This window comes from Fopius arisanus, unplaced genomic scaffold (genome assembly GCF_000806365.1).
Source record: "Fopius arisanus strain USDA-PBARC FA_bdor unplaced genomic scaffold, ASM80636v1 scaffold00027, whole genome shotgun sequence".
Classification (NCBI taxonomy): Eukaryota; Metazoa; Arthropoda; class Insecta; order Hymenoptera; family Braconidae; genus Fopius; species Fopius arisanus.
The window spans coordinates 1275876-1300379 of NW_011887766.1; the positions used below are offsets into that span (position 1 = coordinate 1275876).

The 24504-nt window shown below is 40.8% G+C and overlaps 1 protein-coding gene across 4 annotated transcripts in view; it reads left to right on the plus strand.

Annotated features, from left to right (window-relative positions):
• LOC105265141 (uncharacterized) overlaps positions 1–12295 on the plus strand; it is an 18221-nt gene extending 5926 nt beyond the window's left edge. For 2 of the 4 annotated variants that reach the window (XM_011302482.1, XM_011302483.1), the window contains exons 3-5: positions 8699–9969; positions 10093–11607; positions 11761–12295. In XM_011302482.1, the coding sequence (XP_011300784.1) occupies positions 8699–9969; positions 10093–11607; positions 11761–11916 (2942 nt within the window). In that variant the 3' untranslated portion in view covers positions 11917–12295. Of the gene's footprint in view, positions 1–8449; positions 8618–8698; positions 9970–10092; positions 11608–11760 lie in introns of those variants that run through there. The other 2 variants (XM_011302484.1, XM_011302485.1) reach the window with 2 other exon arrangements.
• The last annotated feature ends 12209 nt before the right edge of the window (positions 12296–24504 follow it).

Below are 24504 nucleotides of genomic sequence, written 5' to 3' on the forward strand. Positions count from 1 at the left end.
AGGGGCTGGCATTTCGTTACCCGTAAAACGCGTTTTTTCTAGGGAATTTCCTAGGGACATGTCGGGCAAAAATCCCTCCACCCGGGCCTTAACAGCAATCGAATCAATTTTTATTTCGAAACAAGAGAACGTGCGTGGTTGGCACCATATTGCGTTGAAACTACTACATTTTTCTCTCAGTGTAGAGAAAAGAATGTGTTTTTTCTTAGTATAGATTTTGTGAGTCGTTGTGTTTACGACTTCATGAGAATTTTCATGCGTGCACAATTTTTCCTAAACCACCAATACGATGTGCTATAATCTTTTATCAATTTTCACCATTTTTTTCCACCATTAGTCGATGAAAAACAAATTTAAGATTATTTTCATAAAACTGAAATGAAAATTTCACAGAAAATTCTACATTAGGGCCGGCATGTACTATGTATTGATTGTTACCCTCAGTTTGAATTTTATGATGCGAGTGTAAGATCTTTCAAAATTGTCTGTCCAAATTCTGATGCGGTAGCCACTCCAATGGTTTTAAAAAAGTACTTATAAAAAAAATGATTTCCTTAAAATAAATCCCAATGTAACGTTTTTTGAAGCTGGTTTATTCGATATATGTGTATATATATATGTATATTGGATATTGATTCCAAGGGATCTGCCAAATTCACAGAAACGTAAATAAAAAAATGTAATTCACCATCCGTAGTAGACATCTACTATCCGCCATGATTGGGGAAATGCATACTAATAATAATAATATATAGAATAGAATAATAATTTGACAGTCAGTGACAATATAAAATATGAATTATCTATGAAATTTATTTAAATTATTCTCCTGCAAATCTGGCATCAATAAATCTTTTGGAATCAATATCTAATTTGCAACTCTTCCTATCAATTATGTTGATATTCTTTTTATAACTAGAGATGAACGCGCGCGTATTGGTACTTTTGTGGTGCTACTACATGAGTTTCTATTTCGTTTTTCAACGATAGGTATACAAGAATTGGAATTCAATTTTTTTAAAAATAAAATAAATATATATCAATATAATATATATTTAATATATATTATATTATATATATTTATATTATATGATATATTGTCGCTGATTGTCAAATTATTATTCTATTTTATATATTATTATTATTAGTATTCGTTTCTCCAATCATGGCGGATAGTAAATGTCTACGACCGATGGTGAACTACATTTTTTTATTTACGTTTCTGTGAATTTGGCAGATCCCTTGGAATCAATATCCTGATCCGTCACAATTCAATAATTTTTTTTCTTTTTGCGTGCGAACGGAAGCTTTGTCATCGTCAAATTTTCGAATTTGCAAATTTTGCTTGGAAGTGATGTAGACTGATCTGCAACGTAAAAATGCAAAATTTGAGCACTATGTGTGTATATGTACATGGTCGACTTGGGGTATTCTTTTAGAAAATTGAAGGGATAAATGGTTAAAGTTATTCCGAGAACGGTCAAATTCCATCAAATCATAGGTATTACGAAGGAATAAGTTTGTGCAAAAATTCAGTTCGATTGGTGGAGCCGTTTTCCCAAAATTTCTTTCTGAAACACTTGTCGCAAATATCTCGAAAACTATTCAATCGATTTCAATTTTTCAATTTTTGTCAAAATATTCGTTTCCATGTATTCTGTCTCAATCAATCAAAATACGTATATCTATTCTCACTAAGTTTTCACGACATTTCAATTTTTCTGTTTTGTCTAAAAAGAAGTTTGTTTGCACGGTAACGTTGCGAAAAATTCATTCGTCAATGTGAAATTTGGCATAAAATTTCCTCTTAGCAATGAAATATTTGGGATTGAAGAACGGCTAAATCCGATGATTAATTCATGAAATATTTAACTTTGTTTGAAATTGATTTTCTTAAATATCTCGAACGCTATTCGAATCATTTCAATTTTTTACCTATCGAAATATTTATCCCGGTGTACTCTATCTCAATTAATTAAAAAAAAAAATATATATATATGTGATTCGAGCAATTTGGTGAGAGTAATGGAAATATCCAGCACACGAGAAATGGAGCACTGGTCACTTTGGTGACGGTCACCGAAGTGACCACCCGTGTAAAATCTCTGGTGTGAGGGAGATCGCTCACTGCAAATTTGACACCCACCACCCACGCAATCCCTCCAAAGTGCCGACAAACTGAACGCGAAAATCCTAGTTCAAACTCCGGAAAAGTGGAGTTATTACATTTTTGTAAAAAACATGGTCATGAAGGGACCAAGGCGGCAACGAAGTTCACAGTGAGAAAGAGCACGAGATGAGCGTCATTCTCCATACGAACATTATCTTCTTACGTGCTCCGACCAGGCTGCATATTCCAGCGATGCGCCAGTTGGAAATTCTGTTTTATCAACCACAATTAATCACTTTTTGGGAGCCTTGAACAGCCATCTCCACGTAGTTTTCCCGGGTCATGCCAAGAGCTGTTCAGTTTATGAGGTTGAATTTCCAGATTTGAACTTTAAACAAAAAATATTAGATATTTAGATTCTTCTATCTTTTTCCAGTTTTTCTGCCTCACTTGGTCCGCTACTATTTCCGTTATTTCTTCTGTCCTTTTTTTCGCCTCTTTTCCTTCTGTCTTTCTCTTTTCTCCGTTCCTAAATACCATTATTCTTGATTTCTCAACACTCACCTCCACCTCGTTTTTCTCCGCCCATCTCTCTAGTGTTTTCAGCATCTTGTCTAGTTCTGCTCCTTCTTCTGCTATTATGGCCGCGCCATCTGCATACATCAGTGTGTAAACTTGCACTCCTGTCCCCGGTCCTATTGGCGTGCCTCCTTCCCTTTTTTCCTTTAAGGTCTCCACCAAATCCTGTATAAATATGTTGAACACGATTGGGCTTAGAGGGCATCCTTGCCTGACTCCTTTCCCTGTCCTGCATTTTTCCGTTAGCCCCGTCCCCGCTATCACAATGTTCCTTGTTTCCTCGTAAATCTTTTTAGTCATTTTCAGGAATTTCCCCCCCCATCCCCATTTTCTCCATTTTTCTCCACAGTTTCTCTCTATCCACTTTGTCAAATGCCGCCTTGAAGTTTATTAATGCCACGTAGAGTTTCCCTCTTTTCTTTTTTAGCCTGTTTCCAATCAGTGTATTTAATACGAACACTTGTTCCATTGTCCCTTTGTTTCTCCGAAATCCTGCCTGCGCCTCTGATAGTTTCTTTTCCTCTTCCAGCCATTGCCCCAACCTCCTAGCCATTATTGTTGAGAGTATTTTATACCTAATATCCAGCAGCGATACCTCCCTGTAGTTCGCCGCTTCATTCGGGTCTCCTCTTTTATATATGTGGTATATTGTAGCCAGTTTCCACCTGTCCATCATCTCCTCTTTCCTCCATAGTTCCTTTATTGTCTCTGTTAGCTCCCTTTTTTTTTCTTCTGACAATTTTTTCCAGAATTCCGCTGTGACCCCGTCTTCTCCTGCTGCCTTTCCGCTTTTGAGTCCCTTTATCAGCCCTGCTGTCTCCCGGTCTGTATTTCTTTCCCCAAATCTATTTATTTTGTCTCTATTACTTTCTCTCTCCCTGTGGTTCCTTCCTGCTCCTTTCATATCTTCTCTCCTTTCGTCACTTTTTGGTGTTTCTTTCCCTGTTCCCCCCTGCTTTTCCTCTGCTTCCAACAGTTTCCTAAAATGTTCTAGCCAATCTTCATCTGGTATTGTGTTTGTGTCCGTTTTCTTTCACTGTCTGAACCAATTTATCGCCTTCCACCATTCTTGCACTGTTTTACTCACCGCTACTCCTCCCTTTTTTGCCTTTATCCATTTTTCGATTAGTCTGCTTCTTGTCTCATCGCACCATTCTATTAACCTTCTCCCCTCGCTCCTCGTTGTCTTGTCCTGTTATTTCCTTTCTGTTATTTTTGTCCCTTCCTCCATTCCGTATTCTGATATTCCTGGTAGTTTTTTTTCCATTATTCCTCGTTCTTCCCTACGTTAGTTACATTTTCTACGTTCCCATGCCAAATTTTAATTGCCCTTTCTCTCTTCTCCTCGCCCGTGCAGGGCTCCTGATTGAAAGGGCCCTCCTCTCGCTCTTTTTTCTCTTTTTCCTCTGCTTGAATGTTCCTTCCTTCTCATCCCATTCTAGCCAGGTCCCTGAATGTTCCTTCCTTCTCATCCCATTCTAGCCAGGTCCCTCCCACACAGATGCTGTTGTATCCCGTGCATGCCTCTTTTTGTAGTTTTCTCTAGTTCTTTACCTCCCCTTCCATCCATGCTTGCACCTCCTTCTGTCTTTTTGTGAGATCATCCGTTATGTATGTAGCCTTGTTATGTGCTACCTCTTCCACTCTGGCCAGCCATCCCCCTTCCTCTCTGCTGTCCAGTTTCTCTGTTGTCACTTTCAGGTCCAGTACCTCCAGCATCCAGTTCTCTAGCCCCTCTTTCTTTGTTCTCGTTATCAGGGTCAGTCCCTCAATAATCATGTTCTTCCTTTTATTTCTCCTCAGGTCCAGTTCTATTTGCCGTTCTTCCTTCGTCAGTTTCCCCGGGGGTGAGGTCTTGTCTATGGTTAATTGCCTTTCTTCCCTTTCATTTGTTCTTTCCTCGTTCTTACTTGGACCCTCTTACTTGCCCTCTTCTCCTCTCTTTCTCCTTTCGTTGAGTCCTCTCGTTCCTTCCTTCCCTCTTGCTACCCTTTCCTCTACCTATTGATTTTCTCGGTCTTCCCTATCTTTTTTGCCTTCTCTGCTCTGCCTGTTGTTCTTTGCCCCCATCCCTCCTGTCTTCCACACCCCTTGTGTTGGCCTCATCTCTTTCTCTTTTTCTTGGTGGGCTTTCATCGGTAATCTGTGGTCTCCTTCCGATTACCTCATTCCCTTCTTCCTCCTCCTCCATTCTTTCATCGTCCGTTCCTTGTATTTCCCCCGTCTTCTCCTCTTTTCTCAGCTTTTTGCCTCCATGTCTCTGCCATTTCTTTCCACATCCTTACCCTCCCTTCTAGCTCGTCGCTTTTTTCATCACTCTGTCTCAGTCTCTCCTGTAGGTTTCTGAGATGGCCCCTAATCTGGCTCTCCTGATTCTCCTCTCTCCTCCTCTCGCAGTCTACACCCGTAACTCTCCCTCCTCCCAGTTCTGTTCTAATTAGTGCTTCTATGTCCGCTATTCTTGCCTCCCACTTTTCCTTTTGCCGTTTTTTCCAATTTTCCATCCATCCCTTCAGTTTTTCCATTTCTTTCTCCTCCCATCTTTTTTCTTTCTCCTTTGGGTCTTTCCTTTTATTTTCTGCGTTTTAATAGTTCCTTTCCTCGTTTTGTTGGTCCCTACTCCCGTCTTTTTGTGGTTGTTCTTCCCATTGGTGCAGGTCTGCTTTTCTCGTGTCACCCTTCCCTATTTCCCTTCGTGCCGGTTTGTTTGTCTGCTTTTCTGCTTCTGTCATTTTATCCTTCTCTATGCTATCCTTTCGCCTGCCGTTGTCCTTGTTACCGTCTGGCGTCCTTGGCAAGGTCTACGTCGGTTTCAGGATCTCTATTTCCTTTCTTTTTTCTTTTCTCTTTCTGCCTTCTCCTCTTCTTGATTTTCATCTGTCCTTCTTCTCTTCTCTTCTTCCTCACTAACGTATTGTTCACTCGCACCCACTCCCTGCTTTTCCTCTTTATTTCCCTGCATATTCTTCCTTTCTTTCATCTCTGCCCAGTATTCCTTCAGTTTCTTCCCGCCTGTAGTCGCACTTACTTTCCCTGGTTCTTTTTTATCCTCTGGGGTTGTCCTTTTTCTGCCTCTGCCTGTTCTCGTTGTTGTCGCTGCTTTCTGCTTCTGTTCATTCCCTTCCTTGCCATGCCTTTCTGTCTCTTTTGTTTCCGTCTTTCTCAGATTGTAGCCACCGTCCACCTCCCTCTCCCGATCGTCGTCTGCCGCTATCGTCTTCTAACCTCTCCTTCTTTTTCGCGTTCATTATACTTCTCGCCTCTTTTTCCACTTACCTTGATTCCACTAGCACTCTTTGTTCTTAAAAAATACTTGAATTTCTCCGCAATGCTTTCTCATGCGTGTCACTCTAGTCGACGCCCTCTCGCGGTCCAATTAATTAAAATATGTGCATCAGTTCTCTCTAAGTTTTCGAGATATTGCATCTTCCTGTTTTTTTGAAAACGAAAATTGTTAGCACGGTAGCGTAGCGAAAAAATCATTGATTACTTGAAATTTGGTACTAAATGACCCCCGGGTACTTACCCGACAAAAGTCAGTAATTCGAAAAACGCACTTATGTACTCGATTGTACATCGTTAGTACATGATTGTACCTATAAATTTCTTGTTTGTACATCAACTGATTAATTTTAAAAAATTAATTAAATTTCGGCATGATCTTAGCCGACAACAAATTAAAAATTGATCAATAAAACCAAATTAGGGGTGTTTTCCGAAGGAAATCGTGTGTACATTACGAATTTCTTGTTTTCGTCGTTTGTACATTGATTGTTAATGAGTTAAATCCATTTGAAAAATCATGGTCTAAGTTGCGCGTTCCTATACTATCGACCTCTGCGCATTGTTCTGTGTTTAAATGGGTTTTTATTGCATTATTCTTTGCTTTACGAGTATAAACATTGAATCTAACAGAAATTGTACTATTGAAATGTGGATTCTGCATCAAACTTGCATTGAAAGAAATATTGCGCGCATCTACGTCATAATAAGTCAGGTGAGAGGGGCCGCGATGAGAGGGGATTCATTTTTAGCCACCATGTTCATTTCGGAGTGCAGTGGAGAGTCATTTTCGGAGTGGAGTATTATTGAAAAGCATTATTGGGGAACGTCCGTACATTCGAATTAATCGTATGGAAATGCATTAACCATAATTTTGAGGAAATAAAAATTTGATTTTGCTTCAATTGAGAGTAAAATCCTTCTCCTTTATGAATCCCTTAGATGGAGCTCAATTTTTCAATTTGTTCCTAATTTATAAACATTTGAAAAAAGTCATGAGCCTCCATTTTGCCGCACTGCCCCCTATATACATTAACGAGTAGCAGTGATAGGATCTGCGAAAGCCCATTTAGACACAGAACAAAGAGCAGAAATCGCTAATATAGAGACGCGCAACTTAAACCATGATTTTTCAAATGGATTTAACTCATTAACAATCAATGTACAAACGACGAAAACATGAAATTCGTAATGTACAAACGATTTCCTTCGGAAAACACCCCTAATTTGGTTTTATTGATCAATTTTTAATTTGTTGTCGGCTAAGATCATGCCGAAATTTAATTAATTTTTTTTAATTAATCCGTTGATATACAAACAAAAATTTTATAGGTACAATCATGTACTAACAATGTACAATCGAGTACATAATTGCGTTTTTCGAATTACTGACTTTTGTCGGGTAAGTACCCGGGGGTTACTAAATGTCCTTTTGGCCATTAAATGTTTGGTATTGAAGAACGCTAAGGCTTTCTTTTTTCAAAATCTTGTACTTTATTTTTTTTGTACTTTCCAAATCTCATTTTCGGTCCCAATGTTGATTCATTTTGCAATCAAATTTGATGTGCTTTCTGAAGTCATTCACTTTATAAATAATCTTTCATCGAACACTTATGATCTTTTTACTCGGAAGAAAAAATTTTATGAAAAAACATAATTAAAGAAAAATTTTACATTTTTTAAAAGAAAATTTCTATTAAACCTTCTTTTGACTACTATTACTATGATAGTCAAAAAGGGTTTAATAGAAATTTTCTTTAAAAAATATGTAGAATTTTCTTTTAATTAGGTTCTTTCATAACATTTTTTCTACATAAAATAAAATATAATAAAATAATAAAAAATAAATAATTCGAAATATAATACAAAATTTGTCTTCTCTCAAAAAGAAATTGGTTTTTACGCTCTCTATCTCAATCAATTCCAAGTCACATACCTCATCATAGCAAATTTTTTGGTAATCATCAAAAAATGAGAGAAATTATATAAGCACTTTCTCTAGCCGTTCGTAAGCATACCATCAATTCATTGATGGAGATGACAGATTGGAAGGAATTACTCAAGGACTTGCTTACTGTCACATCCTCGCTGTCATAGACTTCCGACCTTTTGCTTGTTTATAATTATTTTTTTATAACCATCGGAATGATTTTCACCAATACAATTGCAACAAAGAATTTCGAAATATTTTACATTAACAAGATGAAATTCAAACCAATCATACCATTCGATAGATAGCACATTCTGGCCTTATTCGTTAATTCTCACTCAAAATGAAACACAACTGTTTTTTTATTGAAAAGCATTCAAAAATATTATCAAACAACAAAAATATTTCGTTTCTTTTTGCGAAATGATTTTATTCATAGAAAATGAATGTTTTTATTTAAAAAAGCGTAATTTAATTCCGTTTTTCATTTTTTTTTTGTTTTTTTTTTTTATTGAAAAGGTTTCACGAAACATATGAAATATAATTAGGCAAGAATGTGGAAAAGTGTAACAGCGGGGCGAAGTAGAAAGTGGATTAAATGCAATACCATCAAAAATAATTCCATCCATTATAAACAATGTGAAAAACGAAGTAAAGTAACCATTTAAAAATTGAGACTCTTTCAATTAAACGAAGGCGGAATACTCATATTGATAGTTGGTAGACATTTCTATCTGTTTATTTGATGTTAACAATATTTTATTAAAATAATTTGCATTTTTTCATTGTTCCAATAGAAGATTATGAATCGATGATGGCAGCTCGAGGGGGGCAGATGAATGAAGACGATAACTTGAATCACTTGAATGCCGTTCACGTCATCATTGATGAAATGCTTCTTAAAAATACTTCGTCATCAACGGCTTACCATTCGTTAGGAGAAATTGCTCAAAGCAATCCTCTTGCAATCACACGTACACTGCATGGAATCTTCAAAAAAATTCTGCTGGAAGAAAAATTATCCCCGAGTGATAGAAACTCATACGAGAAACTGATGAGTGATATTATTCATGCCTGTATACGATTAAAGGTACTCAACAAAATGATTGCATCAATTTTAATGGTCTTAAATGAGAGTTTAATGAATACAAATATTATTAGCAAAATTATGCAATCAAACAGAAACATTTTACCTCAAGATTTCATTGATAAGTTCTCCCTGTCAATTTCTAATTCGACCAATTCTCAAGCTGCACGCATCCTGGCAACTTTCGCTCATCATTTGGCTTCTTGTGTGATGCATCTTGAAGACAGAAAGGAAAAGCAGACATTTGCGAATACCTCTTCAGGCTTTGTGACATACTTCGAGGTTATAACACAACTAACTACAGCCTTTTTAGAAGGTGTTAATGTGATTGAAATCACATGGCCATTGTTAGGGAAGCAAAAACTTATCAAGGGATTGTTAAATTTGGGAAAAACTTTTTTTGTATTTGGCAAAGCTTTCACATCTAAAATTGAACACAATAAGTATCAAATAATCAGAGCTAAGTTATGGAAAATGATGAAAAGTTGGCAGACAGTGATTGGATTTATTAACCATTATTACCCAGACGTATTAACTGGAGACGACTGGAGCAATATTTTACATTACATTACGAATTTTGAGAATGATATTGATAACTTTATCGGGAGTTACAACATTCAACTGGGACTAGCTTTCTTGAAGCCCGAAGAAAATAGGATTCAATACATATGGAATTTACCTTCCAATCTTAGGACAAATGAAGCTAACGACGATGAACTCTATGCATTGGAGCAGTCCTGGAGCACTCTGGCGAATAAATATCCACACACTACTCACAATCTGAGTTCCTCAAATGTGTCCCATTTAGCGGAGCTTCTGGTAGAGAACTTACAACTTACCACGGGAATATTGACGATAGATTCATTTCAAAATAACATGAATTTAGTTACTGCCTTCATTTTTGAGATTTTCAGAAAAATTCGTTCAATTTTTGGGGAATCCACTTGTACAACTAAGGATTTACTGGACGAGATCAATAAAGTAAGTAAAAAAATAACTTGGCTGGACGTCGATTTTCCATCAAAATGAGTAGCTTTAAATGAATGGTTATTGCCATTAAAAAACAAATCTGTTGTCTTACATATTATTGAACTTAATTTATAGATGAATTGGTGGACAAATGAGGAACATCAAGACGCATTAAAAACATTAAAATCAATATTAACGACGTCAACGTGGGTTGTACTCAGTGATCATAATATTCTGAATTGCATGATCAAATATCTAAGAGTACTAGTGAGTTTACCATTGATGCATTGTACCACAAATCTAAAGATGATTATCTTTCTGGTAATTTTGTCAATGAAAAAGGAAACATTAAATAATAAATTGATAGACAGTCTTTGTACAGACATTCTTCTCAACAGTTCCGAGCGTTGTAATGAGGATTTCCTACAGTATATCCAACTAGAATCTCATATTTTAGAATTATCAAAATCTCAACACCTTTTTGCAAGAGTCATTGAACGCTCATTGACAAACCCCTCAAATTATATGCCTCTGAAACGATTGTTCAGTTCTCATCACGACAATAGAGAAATATTAACAATAGTCATACAGTCCATGGAGGAAATGAAGCTAAAATTGAAAACTGAGCATAATCGGAGACTTCTTATGAAATTCGAAAAAAAATTATTGAAAAAACTCTTGTCTCATATCGATGATGAGTCTTCAAATATACATCAATTGAAAACTTTGAAAGTTGCATTGGAAGCTGCCATTGCCTTAAATGAAGTCGACAATCATCTTATTAATACCATTCGCTCAACTTTACCAATATTGATTACAAAATTAACCGAGGGTATTGATGGAAAGGATACAGAATTTGCGATGGAAAGTTCTAATTTGTTAAAAGTTATTCTTCAATACAGAAACAGTGGGGTGTTGATAGATATCATGACGCTAAAAAATATCTGGAGGCTTATCTTAAATGGATCATGTATGAATAGTGTTCCAGTGGTCATTGAAGCCAGTGATGTACGAATCCTCAATTACAGTCTGCACTTGCTTACAAGGAATACTCTGAAATCACTGAAAAATAGTGATGAGCATTCTTTTGAGAACTGTTTGATTATTTGGACTGCTATTACTAAGGCAACTATGCAAACAAGCCACGACAAAGTTCGTCAACGCGCTCTTCAGAAGCTGATTCAATTAATCACAGCAATAGAAGGCTGTTTCGATCAGAACCTGCAGTTGAACATCATTAAATTATTTATTGCTATCATGAGCTCGAGAAAAATGATCGTCATAAACAAAACCATTGACATAATTCTGACCCTTGCTACTAGGTTCATGCACGAGCAGTCAGAGGCTCTATCTCTTACTCAAAAAATTATGGACTTGTGCTCTTCGTTCCTAAACTTTCGACCCGAACTGGCCGTTGATTACCTCTCCATTATTCTGAGATTATATTTGAAAGCGGTTCAAACTACTGTTGAGGCTGCGAGAAGAAGTCCTGAGCAAAGACAATTGCAATGTTTAATTATTTTGAAGATACAAAAGTTAACAACTATTTTTGTGAAATTTAAAAAAATTGTAGGAAGACATAGTCCTTACATCATTGCAGATATGATCAAAGTCTATTACGGAGGAGAAGTCATACCTAAGTACGTTAAGGTAATAATTTATGCCCAAACCACGTTTTTTCTAATTCTGGTTGTCATTTTCTATCTCTCACGAAAGTGGTGAAAAAAAACGTATAAAAACGTTTTTAAAAACTAAAAAATATGTGCAGAAAATGAGTTCACGAAAAATATTTTATGTTTACAGGAACCTCTCGATGATTCTGTCAGTCAACTGATGAGTATGTGCGACCAACATGCGATTTCATTACTCTTCAGAGTTATCCCAATGTCGATGCAAGAAACTTTTAAAAATTCGTATAACACTCATATTAAATTTTACAAATTTACTGGTAAAATTTAACCTTCTCATGGTCATGTAATTCTTCCGACTTTATAGCAGTGCCTGGCCATGTCTGCTCTTATGTGGTTTGTTTATCATTTCATTTTTGCAAAGACAAGTACAAATAACTACTCGTTCCATGCCGCGATGCTCTGGGGAAGATTAATGCCCATTCCCGGGGTTCGATTTATATCCTAGCACGCCTTGGACGTGAGAAGGTTAATATAATATAGGTTAACTTACCAAATCATAAGATGTATCTTTCATGACACATATTTGTTCACCACAACTCTCAATTTGTCTATTGAATAATCATCATGGCGACGCTGGTTTAATTCACTAGTTTTGTACAACGGAGAATATGCAATAAAACTGTCAAACTCTCTGCTTTTGGTTTAAATACCATGCATTTTGATTGCCCTTTCAAATTTCTAAGATTCCCGAGGCAACGAAACCTGACAGAAACCAGCCGCTAAAAAATTCTGACTACTCCGCGGACTTTCGGTGGTCGGTTTCACAATGCCGAGCTAGTATCAGTACGACACGGTAGAGTGGGCGACGTTCACCAACATTTGAGTAACTCTGATTACCGACTCCAGCTGCACTCGCGGCGTCGTTAAATGAGAACTATCGCGGGATACATTCCCCAAGTCATTCGCGGAGGGATGTGGCCATCCCTCTCACGTTTCCTACTATCCTCTAGCATGGCTGGACTCTTTAGGAGTTATAGATCATTAGAGAATCTTTTTCGCCCAACAGGGCGCTAAACATCTCAAGGCACATGTCACATACATTGGCATCCGGAGACCTCTCTCATCTATGATGATGCTTAGTAACAGCAATCTCATCGCGAGCCAAAACCAGAGCTACTTCCCATGGAGACACGTCCGATCGGGCCTACGGGAATCGACTCGATTCCCAACGTTTAATCCATCTCAACACCACGAGTTTCATCATGGAGGTGGGTCTTTGTGGCCCAAAGCGTTCGCTCTGCAGCCACAAAATAATCCATTCCACTAGTCGGGGATGTGTCCCCTTCTCTCACTATTCCAAGGGATTATTGCTACTAACTGATGCCGAGCTTCTAAGGCATCCGCTTGACACCTGCACTCAGCGCTAACTGTCTCGAGATCTCCCACGGTCTTCTCTCCCTAGTCTGACCTGTTGATCCCTAGTTTAAACCGACGGTGCCTTTTGGAATTACTTAGTTGGAATGCTTGTATGTTGGCGCTGGACTCCCTAATGCAGCTGAGGGTATTTCCAAAATAGCCGACAGTTGTCGTCAGCGTCATCAGTGCTCCGAGATATGGTATCACCCTACTACTCTTCCCACTATGTGATTGATCTCACTCACCTTCGGAGCGGCCTGATTGGCCGTCATCCGATGCCCTAGTCATCTTTCGCTCAGCTCTTTCAACCCGCGTTAAATATCGCTGATTACACCTGCTAATTTTCATCTTATTTTTCACTAGTGACGAGAAAATCGTTATTCGTATATCTCGTTACAACTTAAACTTGAAAACATTTTAAACGGCAAAGGTAGACAACCTCAGCACTCGGAGATACCCCAGCTCTCGACCTTCATTAAACAGAATTGCTCCAAGTATAAAGTTTATGGCTGCACCCCCTTCAGGTCCATGTTGCCCTGCATGCAGGCAAGAGTAGTGCGAATATTCGACTATTCCAGCGGATTACGGGCCTAATGAGATAAAATAGTATATAAAACCCGTGGGTTATGTATTTTATGACTCGTGGGATTGTAACACTCGCCTTCGGCTAGAAAATGCATCACGCACTTGTTGCATAATGTACTATTTTTTTGTATTCGGACTTTTTATGCCGGACAAAAAATGAAGATGAGATGGGCGTTGAAATTCAACTGTTAATGATGAAAGTGAAAGTGGGATGATCGTGAAGTTGAGAGAAAGAAAATTAACTTGTCCAATTCTCATTACATTACATTTTTTACATTTTTTTCTTTCTCCTATTACCATAGTTTTTACGGTTTGATAGGCACCCCTTCGTCTTAGCCTTTAGCCTCTTCTACTATCCTCATATTAGCCTCTCCTACTATCCTTTCATTATTTTTGCGGTGTCATGGGCCGACTTTCCGTACTGCGCCCATTTGGCTTGTACTGAGGGAAACCATGGAAAACCTCAGTAGCGTAGCCGGCCGGTAATGCGGGGATTCTGCTGTCTTCATCAGTCACACTGACTCGGTGAACACAGCAGCTCTCTACAACCGTGCCTAACGGCGGCAGTCTGCACGTCGAGGCATGTGACTAAGCGGGCACCCATCCAAGTACCAACCCAACTGAGCGTTGCTTAGCCTGGATGACCGCCGAAGTCACACACCACCCGCGTGGCTACTGTCGCCGCTTCCAATTCTCATTATATCTCACATTTTTTTTTAAATAAAGAAATTCCCCTTCCATGTTTTGTTGAGATTTTATATTCAAGAGAGATACTTTTTTCCAAAAGCACGGAAGATAAAACTTTTCTAGACCAGCTTGAGTGATATGAACAAATAAGTGGAAATATTAGCAGTGATGAAAATTTGGACAAGCAGAAGGCTGGGAATGTATGACAGCGAGGATGGGACAATGAGCAAATCCTTGAGTGATTTTTCCAATGTTTCATCGCCATTAATGAATTGATGTTATGCTTCTGAGCGGCTAGAGAAAGTGCTTATATCTTTGTATGAGTTCTTTTATTTCTCTAGATTAGATTAGCTTTAAGTGCGCGGATGGTCGGTCTAGCCTCCCCAATGCCATCGAACTCAGATTAGAGTTATTGTAGCTCCGCTTGTTTTCTCCACGGATTATATGTCCAGTCCGGCCTTTGTTGCTAGTCTTAACAGATTCGTTGCATCCTTGTTCGCGACTTCATTTCCGATGGGGAAGGCAGTTCCCCACCAGCGCAGTCTCGTCGCTGTTAGAGCCGGACAGTTAGATAGGATGTGTAGATTGTCATCTTTTGCTACATTACAGATCCTGCACCACCCATCCGAGTCTATGCCGATGACTCTGCAATGTTCCAGACCAGGGCTGGGCAAACTCTGCTCTGAGAACAAAGGCCCTTCTCCTCCGCTGAGATCAACCGAAGTGGGGGTGACGCTTAAGAAAAGGAAAAGAGGAGAAATGAGACTCAAGTAAAGGAAAAGCAGCGAAATAAGTCGATCAGAAAAATTTCAATTTTTTTTCATGTGTGCATTAAAAAATAATCAGATGCGCGACAAGTTTTACCCTTCCGGAGGATAAATTCTTGCCAGATGCTTCATGGGATACTCCCCATCTTAGTACCTGTGAAGCCCTCACTACTGCCCCCACTATGCTAGTACTAAGACCCTTATTATTGAAATGGTTGTAAACTTTATTGGATTTCTAATTCGAGTTTATGGCTCTGCTCCGAGCGACCAGGAGATTGCCCATGCCTGTTCCAGACCACTTCCAGCTGGTTATCAGCACGAACCCGTCCCATCAGCTCAATGCAGTCGTTTACAAGTCGAGAGCAGCTTTCATATTTGAGTGCCCTCAGTGCACGCTTGCTATTTGAGCAGATGTGTGTTTTCTTGCCCCTATCTCCTCTGTCCAGGATATTCCTGGTACAGGCCTTCAGGGCAGTAAGTTTTAACTGAAGCGCAGTCCTATACGGGTCCAATCCGACAGCCCTTGCAGTTGCAGGGCCCCAGACCAGATTCCTACTCCCGCTCGGTCGCCAATTCTGGAGCCATCCGTGTTCCAGAACAGACCGTTTGGTGGCGTCCCCTCTATGTCACCCCCTGTCTGGATTGCTCCACTACCAAGATTGACTTTGTAGCCCTTCTGGAAATGCCATTGTGGCCTGCAGGCATCTCCCCCCGTGACAGCAGCCCACGAGGATCCGCATCCGCAGCAAGGATAGCCGCGTGACCACAACTAGCTCCGTTCCACTGGCCTTGGAGCCACAGTGTCACCGCCGAGATTAGTGCCACCTTCTTTACATTGAGGTGGGGCGGCTGCAGAAAGAGCAGAGTTTGCAGTGCCGAGGTGGGGGTCCTTCTAAGTGCCCCCGTAATTCCCAGCATAGCTAGTCTACCCGTCCTATCTACCGTTATCCTGTGGCAGTCCTTGTTCATAGCCGACCACCAGACAACAGCAGCGTACGTCAGCTGCGGGACCATTATAGCCATGTAGATCCATCGCACATCCTCCTGCACGCCCAATAAGTCATAATTATCTTGTTTGTCTGCATGGCGATGTGCTTTTACCAGCTGAGCCTTCTATCGAGCCAAACACCCAGGTATTTTATCTCCTCAGAAAAGCCCAGTACTGTGTCATATATAGGAGGGAGGTCTTACGACACACCTCCTCCTGTTGGTGAACTACACCATCTCCGCCTTGCTTGGATTAACCCTAAGACCATGAAAGGTGCATCACTGCCGAATATAGTCCAGCGACTCCTGCATCTTCCGGTGTCGTATAGGGCATTCGACTAGCATTGCTAGCCACAAGCAACGCCACATCGTCTGCGTATCGAATGGTACCCCCAAACCCTCAAGCCGGTCGAGGAGCCTATTTACGACGAGGAGCCACAACAAAGGCGAAATGAATCCCCCCTGGCGGCAGCCTTTTCCCGCTAGTGCCATAACCTTGCTGTTCCCGAGGATGGAGTAGACCATCCTGGTTCGGAGCATGGTAGCGATCCATCTGATGATGGGTGTTTCAATCCCAAAGGACTCTGCTACCCTCTCCATGATTCCAAACGAATTTTTGTCTAAGGCTCCTTCTATATCCATAATATACCAATGGTATCCTCTTTCCTCTCCTTCGCTCTTTCAATTGTTCCTACCAGGTTGTGTAGTGAAATCTCAGTCGATCTGCTCGCCTGGTATGCATGTTGCGTTGTGGGGGGCTGATGGGAATTATGTTCAGCACTCTCCCCTTAATGTGCCTATCAACGAGTCTCTGCAGCGTCTTCGACAAGAAAGAGCTTAAGCTGATAGGCCGATAAGCTTTGGCGTTGTCATAGCTGCACTTACCGGGTTTGGGAATAAATACAACCTTGACCTTCCTCCATCTTCTTGGGATATGCCCTAAGGGAAGACAGGCCCTTAGTGTTAGCAGCCTATGCAGAAGCCACCCTCCCTCGCTCTGCCGAAAAGGATATACCCCGCCTTTGTACATCTGAAAGGAGTCCACTGCCCACTGCAGTCTGCTCAACGTCACGATTTTCGAGGCCAGGTTCCAATCTGAACCGTCCCCTCCTGGTGATATTTGATCCAGTCCAGAGCACCTCTCTGTCTGGATAACTCAATCGGGGAAGTGCACCTGTACTAGATGTTCAAGAATTTCTTCTAGTTGGGTGATAGCTGCACCGTTGGGAGCGTAATTCCACCCATACCTTGTCTAGGTCCGCCGGAGAAGGCCCTGCGGAGCCTGACCACCTGCGACAGTGTATCCAGTTTATTACAGAAGGTCCCCCATGCGAATTCCCTCGGTTTCCTAATGAGGTTTTTCTACTCCCTCTGCACTTTTTCCTTTGGTTGTCCCTGATGACAAGGAAGGCCCCCTCCCAAGGGGCAACTGAGGTCACCGCGCACTTTACCGATAGTGTCCCTTGCGCAAACCGGCGGCCCTCGAAGCTCGGCAGCTGACCACTTTGGTCAGCCCCAAACATCGCCTTCACCAGCGCGTCGCGGATGAGTTCCGCCTGGTCCTCCGTCCGGGATGGCTCTGGGTAGATGGATGGCACGATGGCCACCCTTTCCCCACCCTTTAACGCCACCCTGAACGAGGTCGCTCCAAGGCCGTCCCTCACCTTTGGTTTTTTTGAGGCATGACAACCTCCGGAGGTGTGGTCCCCGAGGACCAGGGTCTTTTGGGCCCGGTCCCCTCCTCCACCCTTCGCCATCCCGGAGTGCCAGTCTTTTCCTGCGGGGAGTGCTGCTCCCGCATAGCCAAGTTCTCAAGACTTGCCTTGCATGCCCTGCGTTTCTCCGCGCCTGTGCGCCCCTTGCGCCTCTTACCTTGCGAGGTCAGGTCTCCGGTCCCTGCCTCAGCTGACCCCCCCTTTAACCGCTTCGGCTGAATCAATGATGCCTTCTGGGCCCCTAGCGGAGCCACAGATGCATTAGTGGTCATCTGCCAGGAAGCTTCCGCTGTTCCCTTTACAAGGGCACCATCTTTGACGTTAAAGTCATTGTTGGGATTGTCCCACAAGGGTCCTGCGAAAGCAGGACCCAGCAGAGCCCGGATTGCGGGGGTAAAGCATGAATCCAATGGGGTACTGCCTGGTGCCCCAAGGGTATCGTTGGCGACACTGATCTCAGTGCCATTTAGTCGTCGGCATGATAACTCTCACCTTAGCTTGGGGAGTTAGTCTGCGACGGTGTCTTAGAGCTCCCTCTCAGGGTTTTAACCCCTTGTTTGGTCATATGGCTGCCGTTGGCCAGGTTCCGACAAGGACTAGCGGGATCCAGGGCCGGATACCTCTCGATACTCGTCCCCGATCGCGCGAGGACCTTTCTTTCCCTGGTCGTTTTCCTATCCGCCACTCGGAGGCACACCTGGCTGGCACTCAACCCTTACCCATCATCTCTTTACCAGCGCGTCAGGCCAGGTTCGATGATAAGGTCTGTGACATGGAACTGATTGAGATAGGGATCAATAGTAAATAACAAAGCTTTAATAGAAATTTAGTTAAAAAAATATGCAGAATTTTTGCTTAGTTGAGTTTTTTCGTAACATTTTTCTTGCGAATGAAAAGATCATGGAAGAAATGTTCAATAAAGGTAATCACAAAATGAGTGACTTGAGAAAGCATATGAAATTCGATTGTAAAACGAGTCAAGATTCCGACCGAAAATAAAGTAGGAAAAGCGCAAAAAGAATAGAGATTGAAGAAAAATTATCGAAAGACGTCAAGAAGGTAAAAATATTACAATGTTTTAAACAAAGAAAGTGTCAGCGTTCTTCAATACCAAACTAACCATTTTTCAGTAATTTTTCTAGTAAAAATTAAATGGAGAATTATCGTCTTCCCCTCCCTACCTAATCCAAATTCTATTCAGCGACTCCATTGACGTCACAACAATGTGGAACGTTGTACGAATTTCCCGTCTACTATGTAAAATTTCATTTCGTGGTTAAGAGGAAATTTGATGCCAAATTTCAAGTTAATTAAATTTTTTGCAGTATCTTGAAAACTTAATGAAACCTGACGTGCATAATTTGATTGATTGAGATAGAGTACATCGAGATAAATATTCTGAAAAATGAACATCGATTGAAAGGAGATATTTAAGAAAATCAATTTTAAGCAAAGTTGAATATTTCATGAATAAATGATCGCATTTAGCCGTTCTTCAATCCCAAATGGTTCATTGCCAAGAGGAAACTTCGGACTGAATTTCACGTCGATGCGGAAATTTATCAAAATTCTAGCCTGCTAACAAATTTTTTTTTTAATAGGAAAATTGAAATATCTCATGAACTAATAACCCGATTCAGCCCTTCTTCAATACCAAAAATTTAATTGGCAGGCGAACACCTCATGACAAAATTCACTTTGATGAGTGGACTTTTTGCAACGTTAGTGTGCTAACCAAATTTTTGAGCAAAAAAGAAAAATTGGAATATCTCGAAAACTTAATATAAACGGATTTATATATTTTAATCAACTGAGATGTAGTAGAGACGAACATTTTGAGAGGTGAAACATTGAAAAAGGTTGGATAGCTTTCGAGATATTCACAGAAATCGATTTTCACATAAAGTGGAATATCCCATGAATTTATTATCCAATTCAGCTGTTCTTCAATACCAATTTTCTTCAATTTGATTGCTAAGAGAAAATTTTATGCCAAATTTTATATTCATGAATGAATTTTTCTCAACGTTACCATGCTAATAAACTTTTTTTGGACAAATCAGAAAAATTGACATGTCTCGAAAATTTAGTGAGAATAGATACATATATTTTTATTTATTGAGATAGGATACATCGAGACGAATATTTGGATAGATGAAAAATTGAAATCGATTGGATATTTTCCGTGATTTTTGCGATAAACGATTCAGAAAGAAAAGGCAATTGATGCACAATGGCTCCACCGATCGAGCTGAATTTTGGTACAGACATAGTCCTTAAATAGCTATAATTTGACTAGAGTTGACCGTTGTAGGCATAACTTTAGCCATCTATCCTTTCAATTTTCTAAAAGAGTGCCCGAAGTTAATCATGTACATATACACACGTGGTACTTAAATTTCGTTTACTCTTCTGATCATTCTACTTTACTTCCAACCAAAATTAGCAAATTCGGAAATCTAACGATTACAAAGCTTCCATTCGAAAGCAAAAATCATTAACGATGAAATTTTTGGTAAATGTCTAGTTCAGGTCCACCAAACCATTCTGGATGTTTTGGGTTTGATGGGATGGGTTTCCGTCATCTGATTAAGGATCTGATCACCTTTTTATCCGGAAACAACTAGTAGAGAAGATATGACATTTAATACACCGCTCTCTGCGTTATCCAGGGCCACGGCGAGGACGTGGCGGTGTGTCGGCCCCAAAGACACGACATATTGGTACATTTATAGACAATGAACACATAGAACGTTCAATTTCATCAGATAGTTCGGAACACCTCACTAAAACTCTGAATTCACGTTTCCCGACCGTTTACCATCGCTGACTGAAGACAACGAGTGATCTATCCGCCGCTACTCTTCTGTAGCAATTCAGAATATTGAATTAAATATCACTCACTTGTCACGTTAACAGCGATAGCAGGGGGAAGGGGGGTTTAAGGAATTTCAGGGACAACAGCGTTTACCTCAGGATTGTTTTTCAATGAATTTACCTCCTTGCTGTTTCTCATTCTCTTCTTTCGTCTTGTTGATGGGAACTGAGATGATAAGAATGGATTTTTCGTCCGAAAAATTAATATTTCAATTATTTTTGTTTTTTTGGTGGACCTAAACCATACATTTACCTTTCCATTCTGTTTAATCAAGACGAAAATGTCCAAATACGTCCAAAAAATTTGAACCATGTTGGCCTCGCATTTTCTTCTGAGTACTTGGTATGGGTGTACAAAAATTAATATTTGGTCCATAGCTGTTTTCGCTCTTGTCTTATTGGTTTTTGTCAAATAGGCCCAGAACGTGAAAATTTGGGTTGCTATGAGTCAGTGGAGTTGCAGATGCCATAGGAGAAAGATATAACTTCTGAGTGTGTTCAATAAAAAGTTAAAGTCTAAGCCTAATTAGTTTTTATTATTTACTGATTCTTGTCCATAATCCAATAGGTTATTAGCCCAGGATACTCCGTATTTTATAGTAGTCATTTTATTATTATTTTATTCAGCATGTATACCCTTCCGGGCCTTTACATTTTGTACCCTCCCCTGTTTCCCCTACTTTAAAAAATATGAAGTTATAAGGTCGTACAGTAAAGCTTGTTCTTCGGCCCTAGTTGCCAGCATGTTCAAGGGTCCTGCTATCTCCACCTGGCTGGGCGTCAGATCATCTTTTATCTCTATCCCCCATGATCTGAAGGCTCGTTGCGTGCTATTCCTCATCAGTGCCCTCTTCTCTCTATGATTCTCTAGTTCGAAGAGGAGTTCTCCCGCTTCTAATTTTGAGCATCTCTTCACCTTGACTTCAAGCCTTCCCACATCCCTAGTAAAATTTTTGAAGCTACACCGCTCCTGTCCAAACATCGATGTCAGTCCCTTAACTACCACGTTGTTCCTTCTGTTCGTTCTCTCCTTCCTTTCGAATTCCCATTCCCTCTCCGGCATTTCTCTCGGGACAGCTCCTGGTGCAGCTATTTCTGTCCACCTTGCTTCTCCAGCAGGGGCTTCCCAACAAGGGTTCCCCCGATCTCCTGCCTGGGCCTCGCTGATACTCATCTCCACCTTCACCTCGATCCTGTGTCACTTCCCCATCCAAGGAGGCAGTGGAGCACCGTGAGGTCCACTCAGGGGTCGAGAGAGGGGGGAAACTATGATAATCCTCCTCAAAGCTGCTGTTCTGCTCCCATCTGACCCTCCCACTCCCTCCTTCACTCTGGCTCGGCTCCCACCTTGATTTTTTCTTCGCCTCCCCCAGCTCCTCCTCTTGGCTTGTTCTCCTCGTGGCTTGTTCTCCTCATTACCAGCATCTTTCTCTACTACCTTCTCAACCTCTAGCCCCTCTTCTTCCCCGGGGGTCTATTCTCCAGAGGCTTGCTCCAATTTCTTCTTCACGAGGTCTACGTCCTCCTTCACCGTGCCAACCCATCTCTTCATCGTTTCTACGGCTTCCCTGACTGCTTCCACTCCTGTGCTGATACAGCCTAGTATTTCCTTCGCTTCATGGTCCTTTATTCTTGGCCCTCCTCCCCTCGGCTTTCCTCGTTGGCTATTTGAATTCTCTGCAGGTCCTCTACTCTCCTCATATTCATCCTCAGTTCTTCACCTAGACCTTCCAGCGTGCCTATATGATCCTTTGTCGTTCTCTCTAGTCTATCCAACACTGTCTGGTACTCCCCCCTTTGCTCCACCCGCAGCATCCAGTCCGCCGATCCCTACCCCCTGCGTGACCCCGCCTTGGTTGCCCGATCCATTCTCCCCATTGTGATTGTTCCCTGGGTCCTCCATCTCGCTTATTTGTTTCATCGAACCTCCTTCTGTTCGCCACTCATCGCTCTGGCAATATGGTAGGCTCCCCTGGCTACACGCTCTGCTTTGTACCTTAGCCCCCTCACCATCCGCTGCTTTTGCCGCCCCTGGGTCATGCACATCCCATTCCTCCGCCAACTTCTCCTCTGCAATCCTCCTCCTGCTTGTGGTTTCACTCCTGCTCCTCAAAATTTCTCGCCCTATCTCCAGTGTACGAGGGATTTCTTTTCCTGTCGGAATTTTCAGCGCTTCGTCACTCCTTAGCATGAAATTCTTTATTCCACCTTTTACCGTTTTTTTTGCAGGGCCTCTTCCTCTTCTTTCGCAGTTACTGTCCGCTCTCCGCCGATCTCTGTTGGCTGTCCCTTGACCTCCTCGCCCTCAGCCAAGCCACCATCGCCATCTCCCGGCGTCCCCTGAGCATCGGCCGCCATGCCCTTTCTTCGAGCTTCCCTCTCTACGTCTTTCTTCTCGTTTCCCGATCTCGCTTTCTCTGCACGCTGCGAAAAGTCCACCACAACGCTGCACCCCCGCGTTGTCTTCACTTCCACCTGTTCTCCACTCAAAACCACCCAATCCAAAATCACAACTCCTCCACACTTCCCAGATCATGAAAAAAACCTTAAAACGTCGGCTAAATATATGGACCCACACAGGCGCTCAACCGCTACAGATCGTGACCCTAGCGCCTCCTTTTCTATATATAATAGTTAACTTCGTTTGATTACGGTCAAGTTCTGTTCGGTTTTAAATTATCATAAAAATGAAATGAAAATGTTTATGTCAATAAAGAACGATAAGAGAAACATTAACCTGTTCGATGATGAAACATATAATGTTTGAAGATTCTGGATTGGCGCCTTACTCACTGAACTCAGTTTAATCAACGTGATTAGTGAAGTAGTTCCTCAGGAATTAACTGATGAGTGGAAGAAATTAGACAGTACTGCCACAAGTGTAATTGTGAATTATTTGAGTGATTCTTTTTTGGATTCTGCTACAAATGAGACAACGCAAGGGACATTCTTGAAAGATTGGACAAATTATATATGAGAAAAAGTCCTCTGACTCAACTAGCACTGAAAAAGAAGTTACTTACACTGAAGCTGGAAGGTGAGATAACAATGTTAAAATATTTTGTAAGTTTGATGCTTTGATTAGTCAATTAATCACAGCCGGTGCTAAACTAGAAGAATTGGATAAGATTGCACATTTATGATTAACAATGTCAAATGCATACGATGGTATCGATACATCGATCGGAACTTTATCAGAGGATGTATTGAGTTTGGAATTTGTTCAAACTCGACTGTTGGATCAAGCCGTAAAATTAACCAATAAAGGTCGAGATACCAGTAATAAAATTCGTCAAACTTATATACAAAATGAAGGTGTGAGAAATGGAAGTGATAGGAAACATCAACAGCATTTTAGACATAAGCCAAGAAGACAGAACAAATTCAAAGGACAAAACAAATTCACGAAACTCAAGAAAACACAAGAAATAAAATAAGAAAGTAGCACAGGCAATATATAGGGGCTTCCTGCGAGTGGCCGATAATATGGGACTCCAAGGGGACATCAAAGATGTTCTCTACACACCTGACATACCAAACAATATGCTCTCTCTACCAAAAATGCGTAAGGCAGGATGAAGAGCTATTTTTAGACCCGAAAAGGTAGGAATTTTGAAAAATAATAGAGTGATCATGGAAAGTAAGTCCATGAATGGTCTTATAACTTTCGAGTTAGCAGTCAATTTAACAAGGGTAAATATACCTATTCAGGTAGTGAATACAAATAAAATAAATTACGAAGTTTGGCATCAGCGTTTGGGTCACATAAGTAGAAATAAATTCATGGAACTGAACAGCAGAAATATGATTGACGATATAGAATTAATTAAACAAATTACACCAAGTGATAATTTATGTGAGCCATGTATAAACAGGAAACAA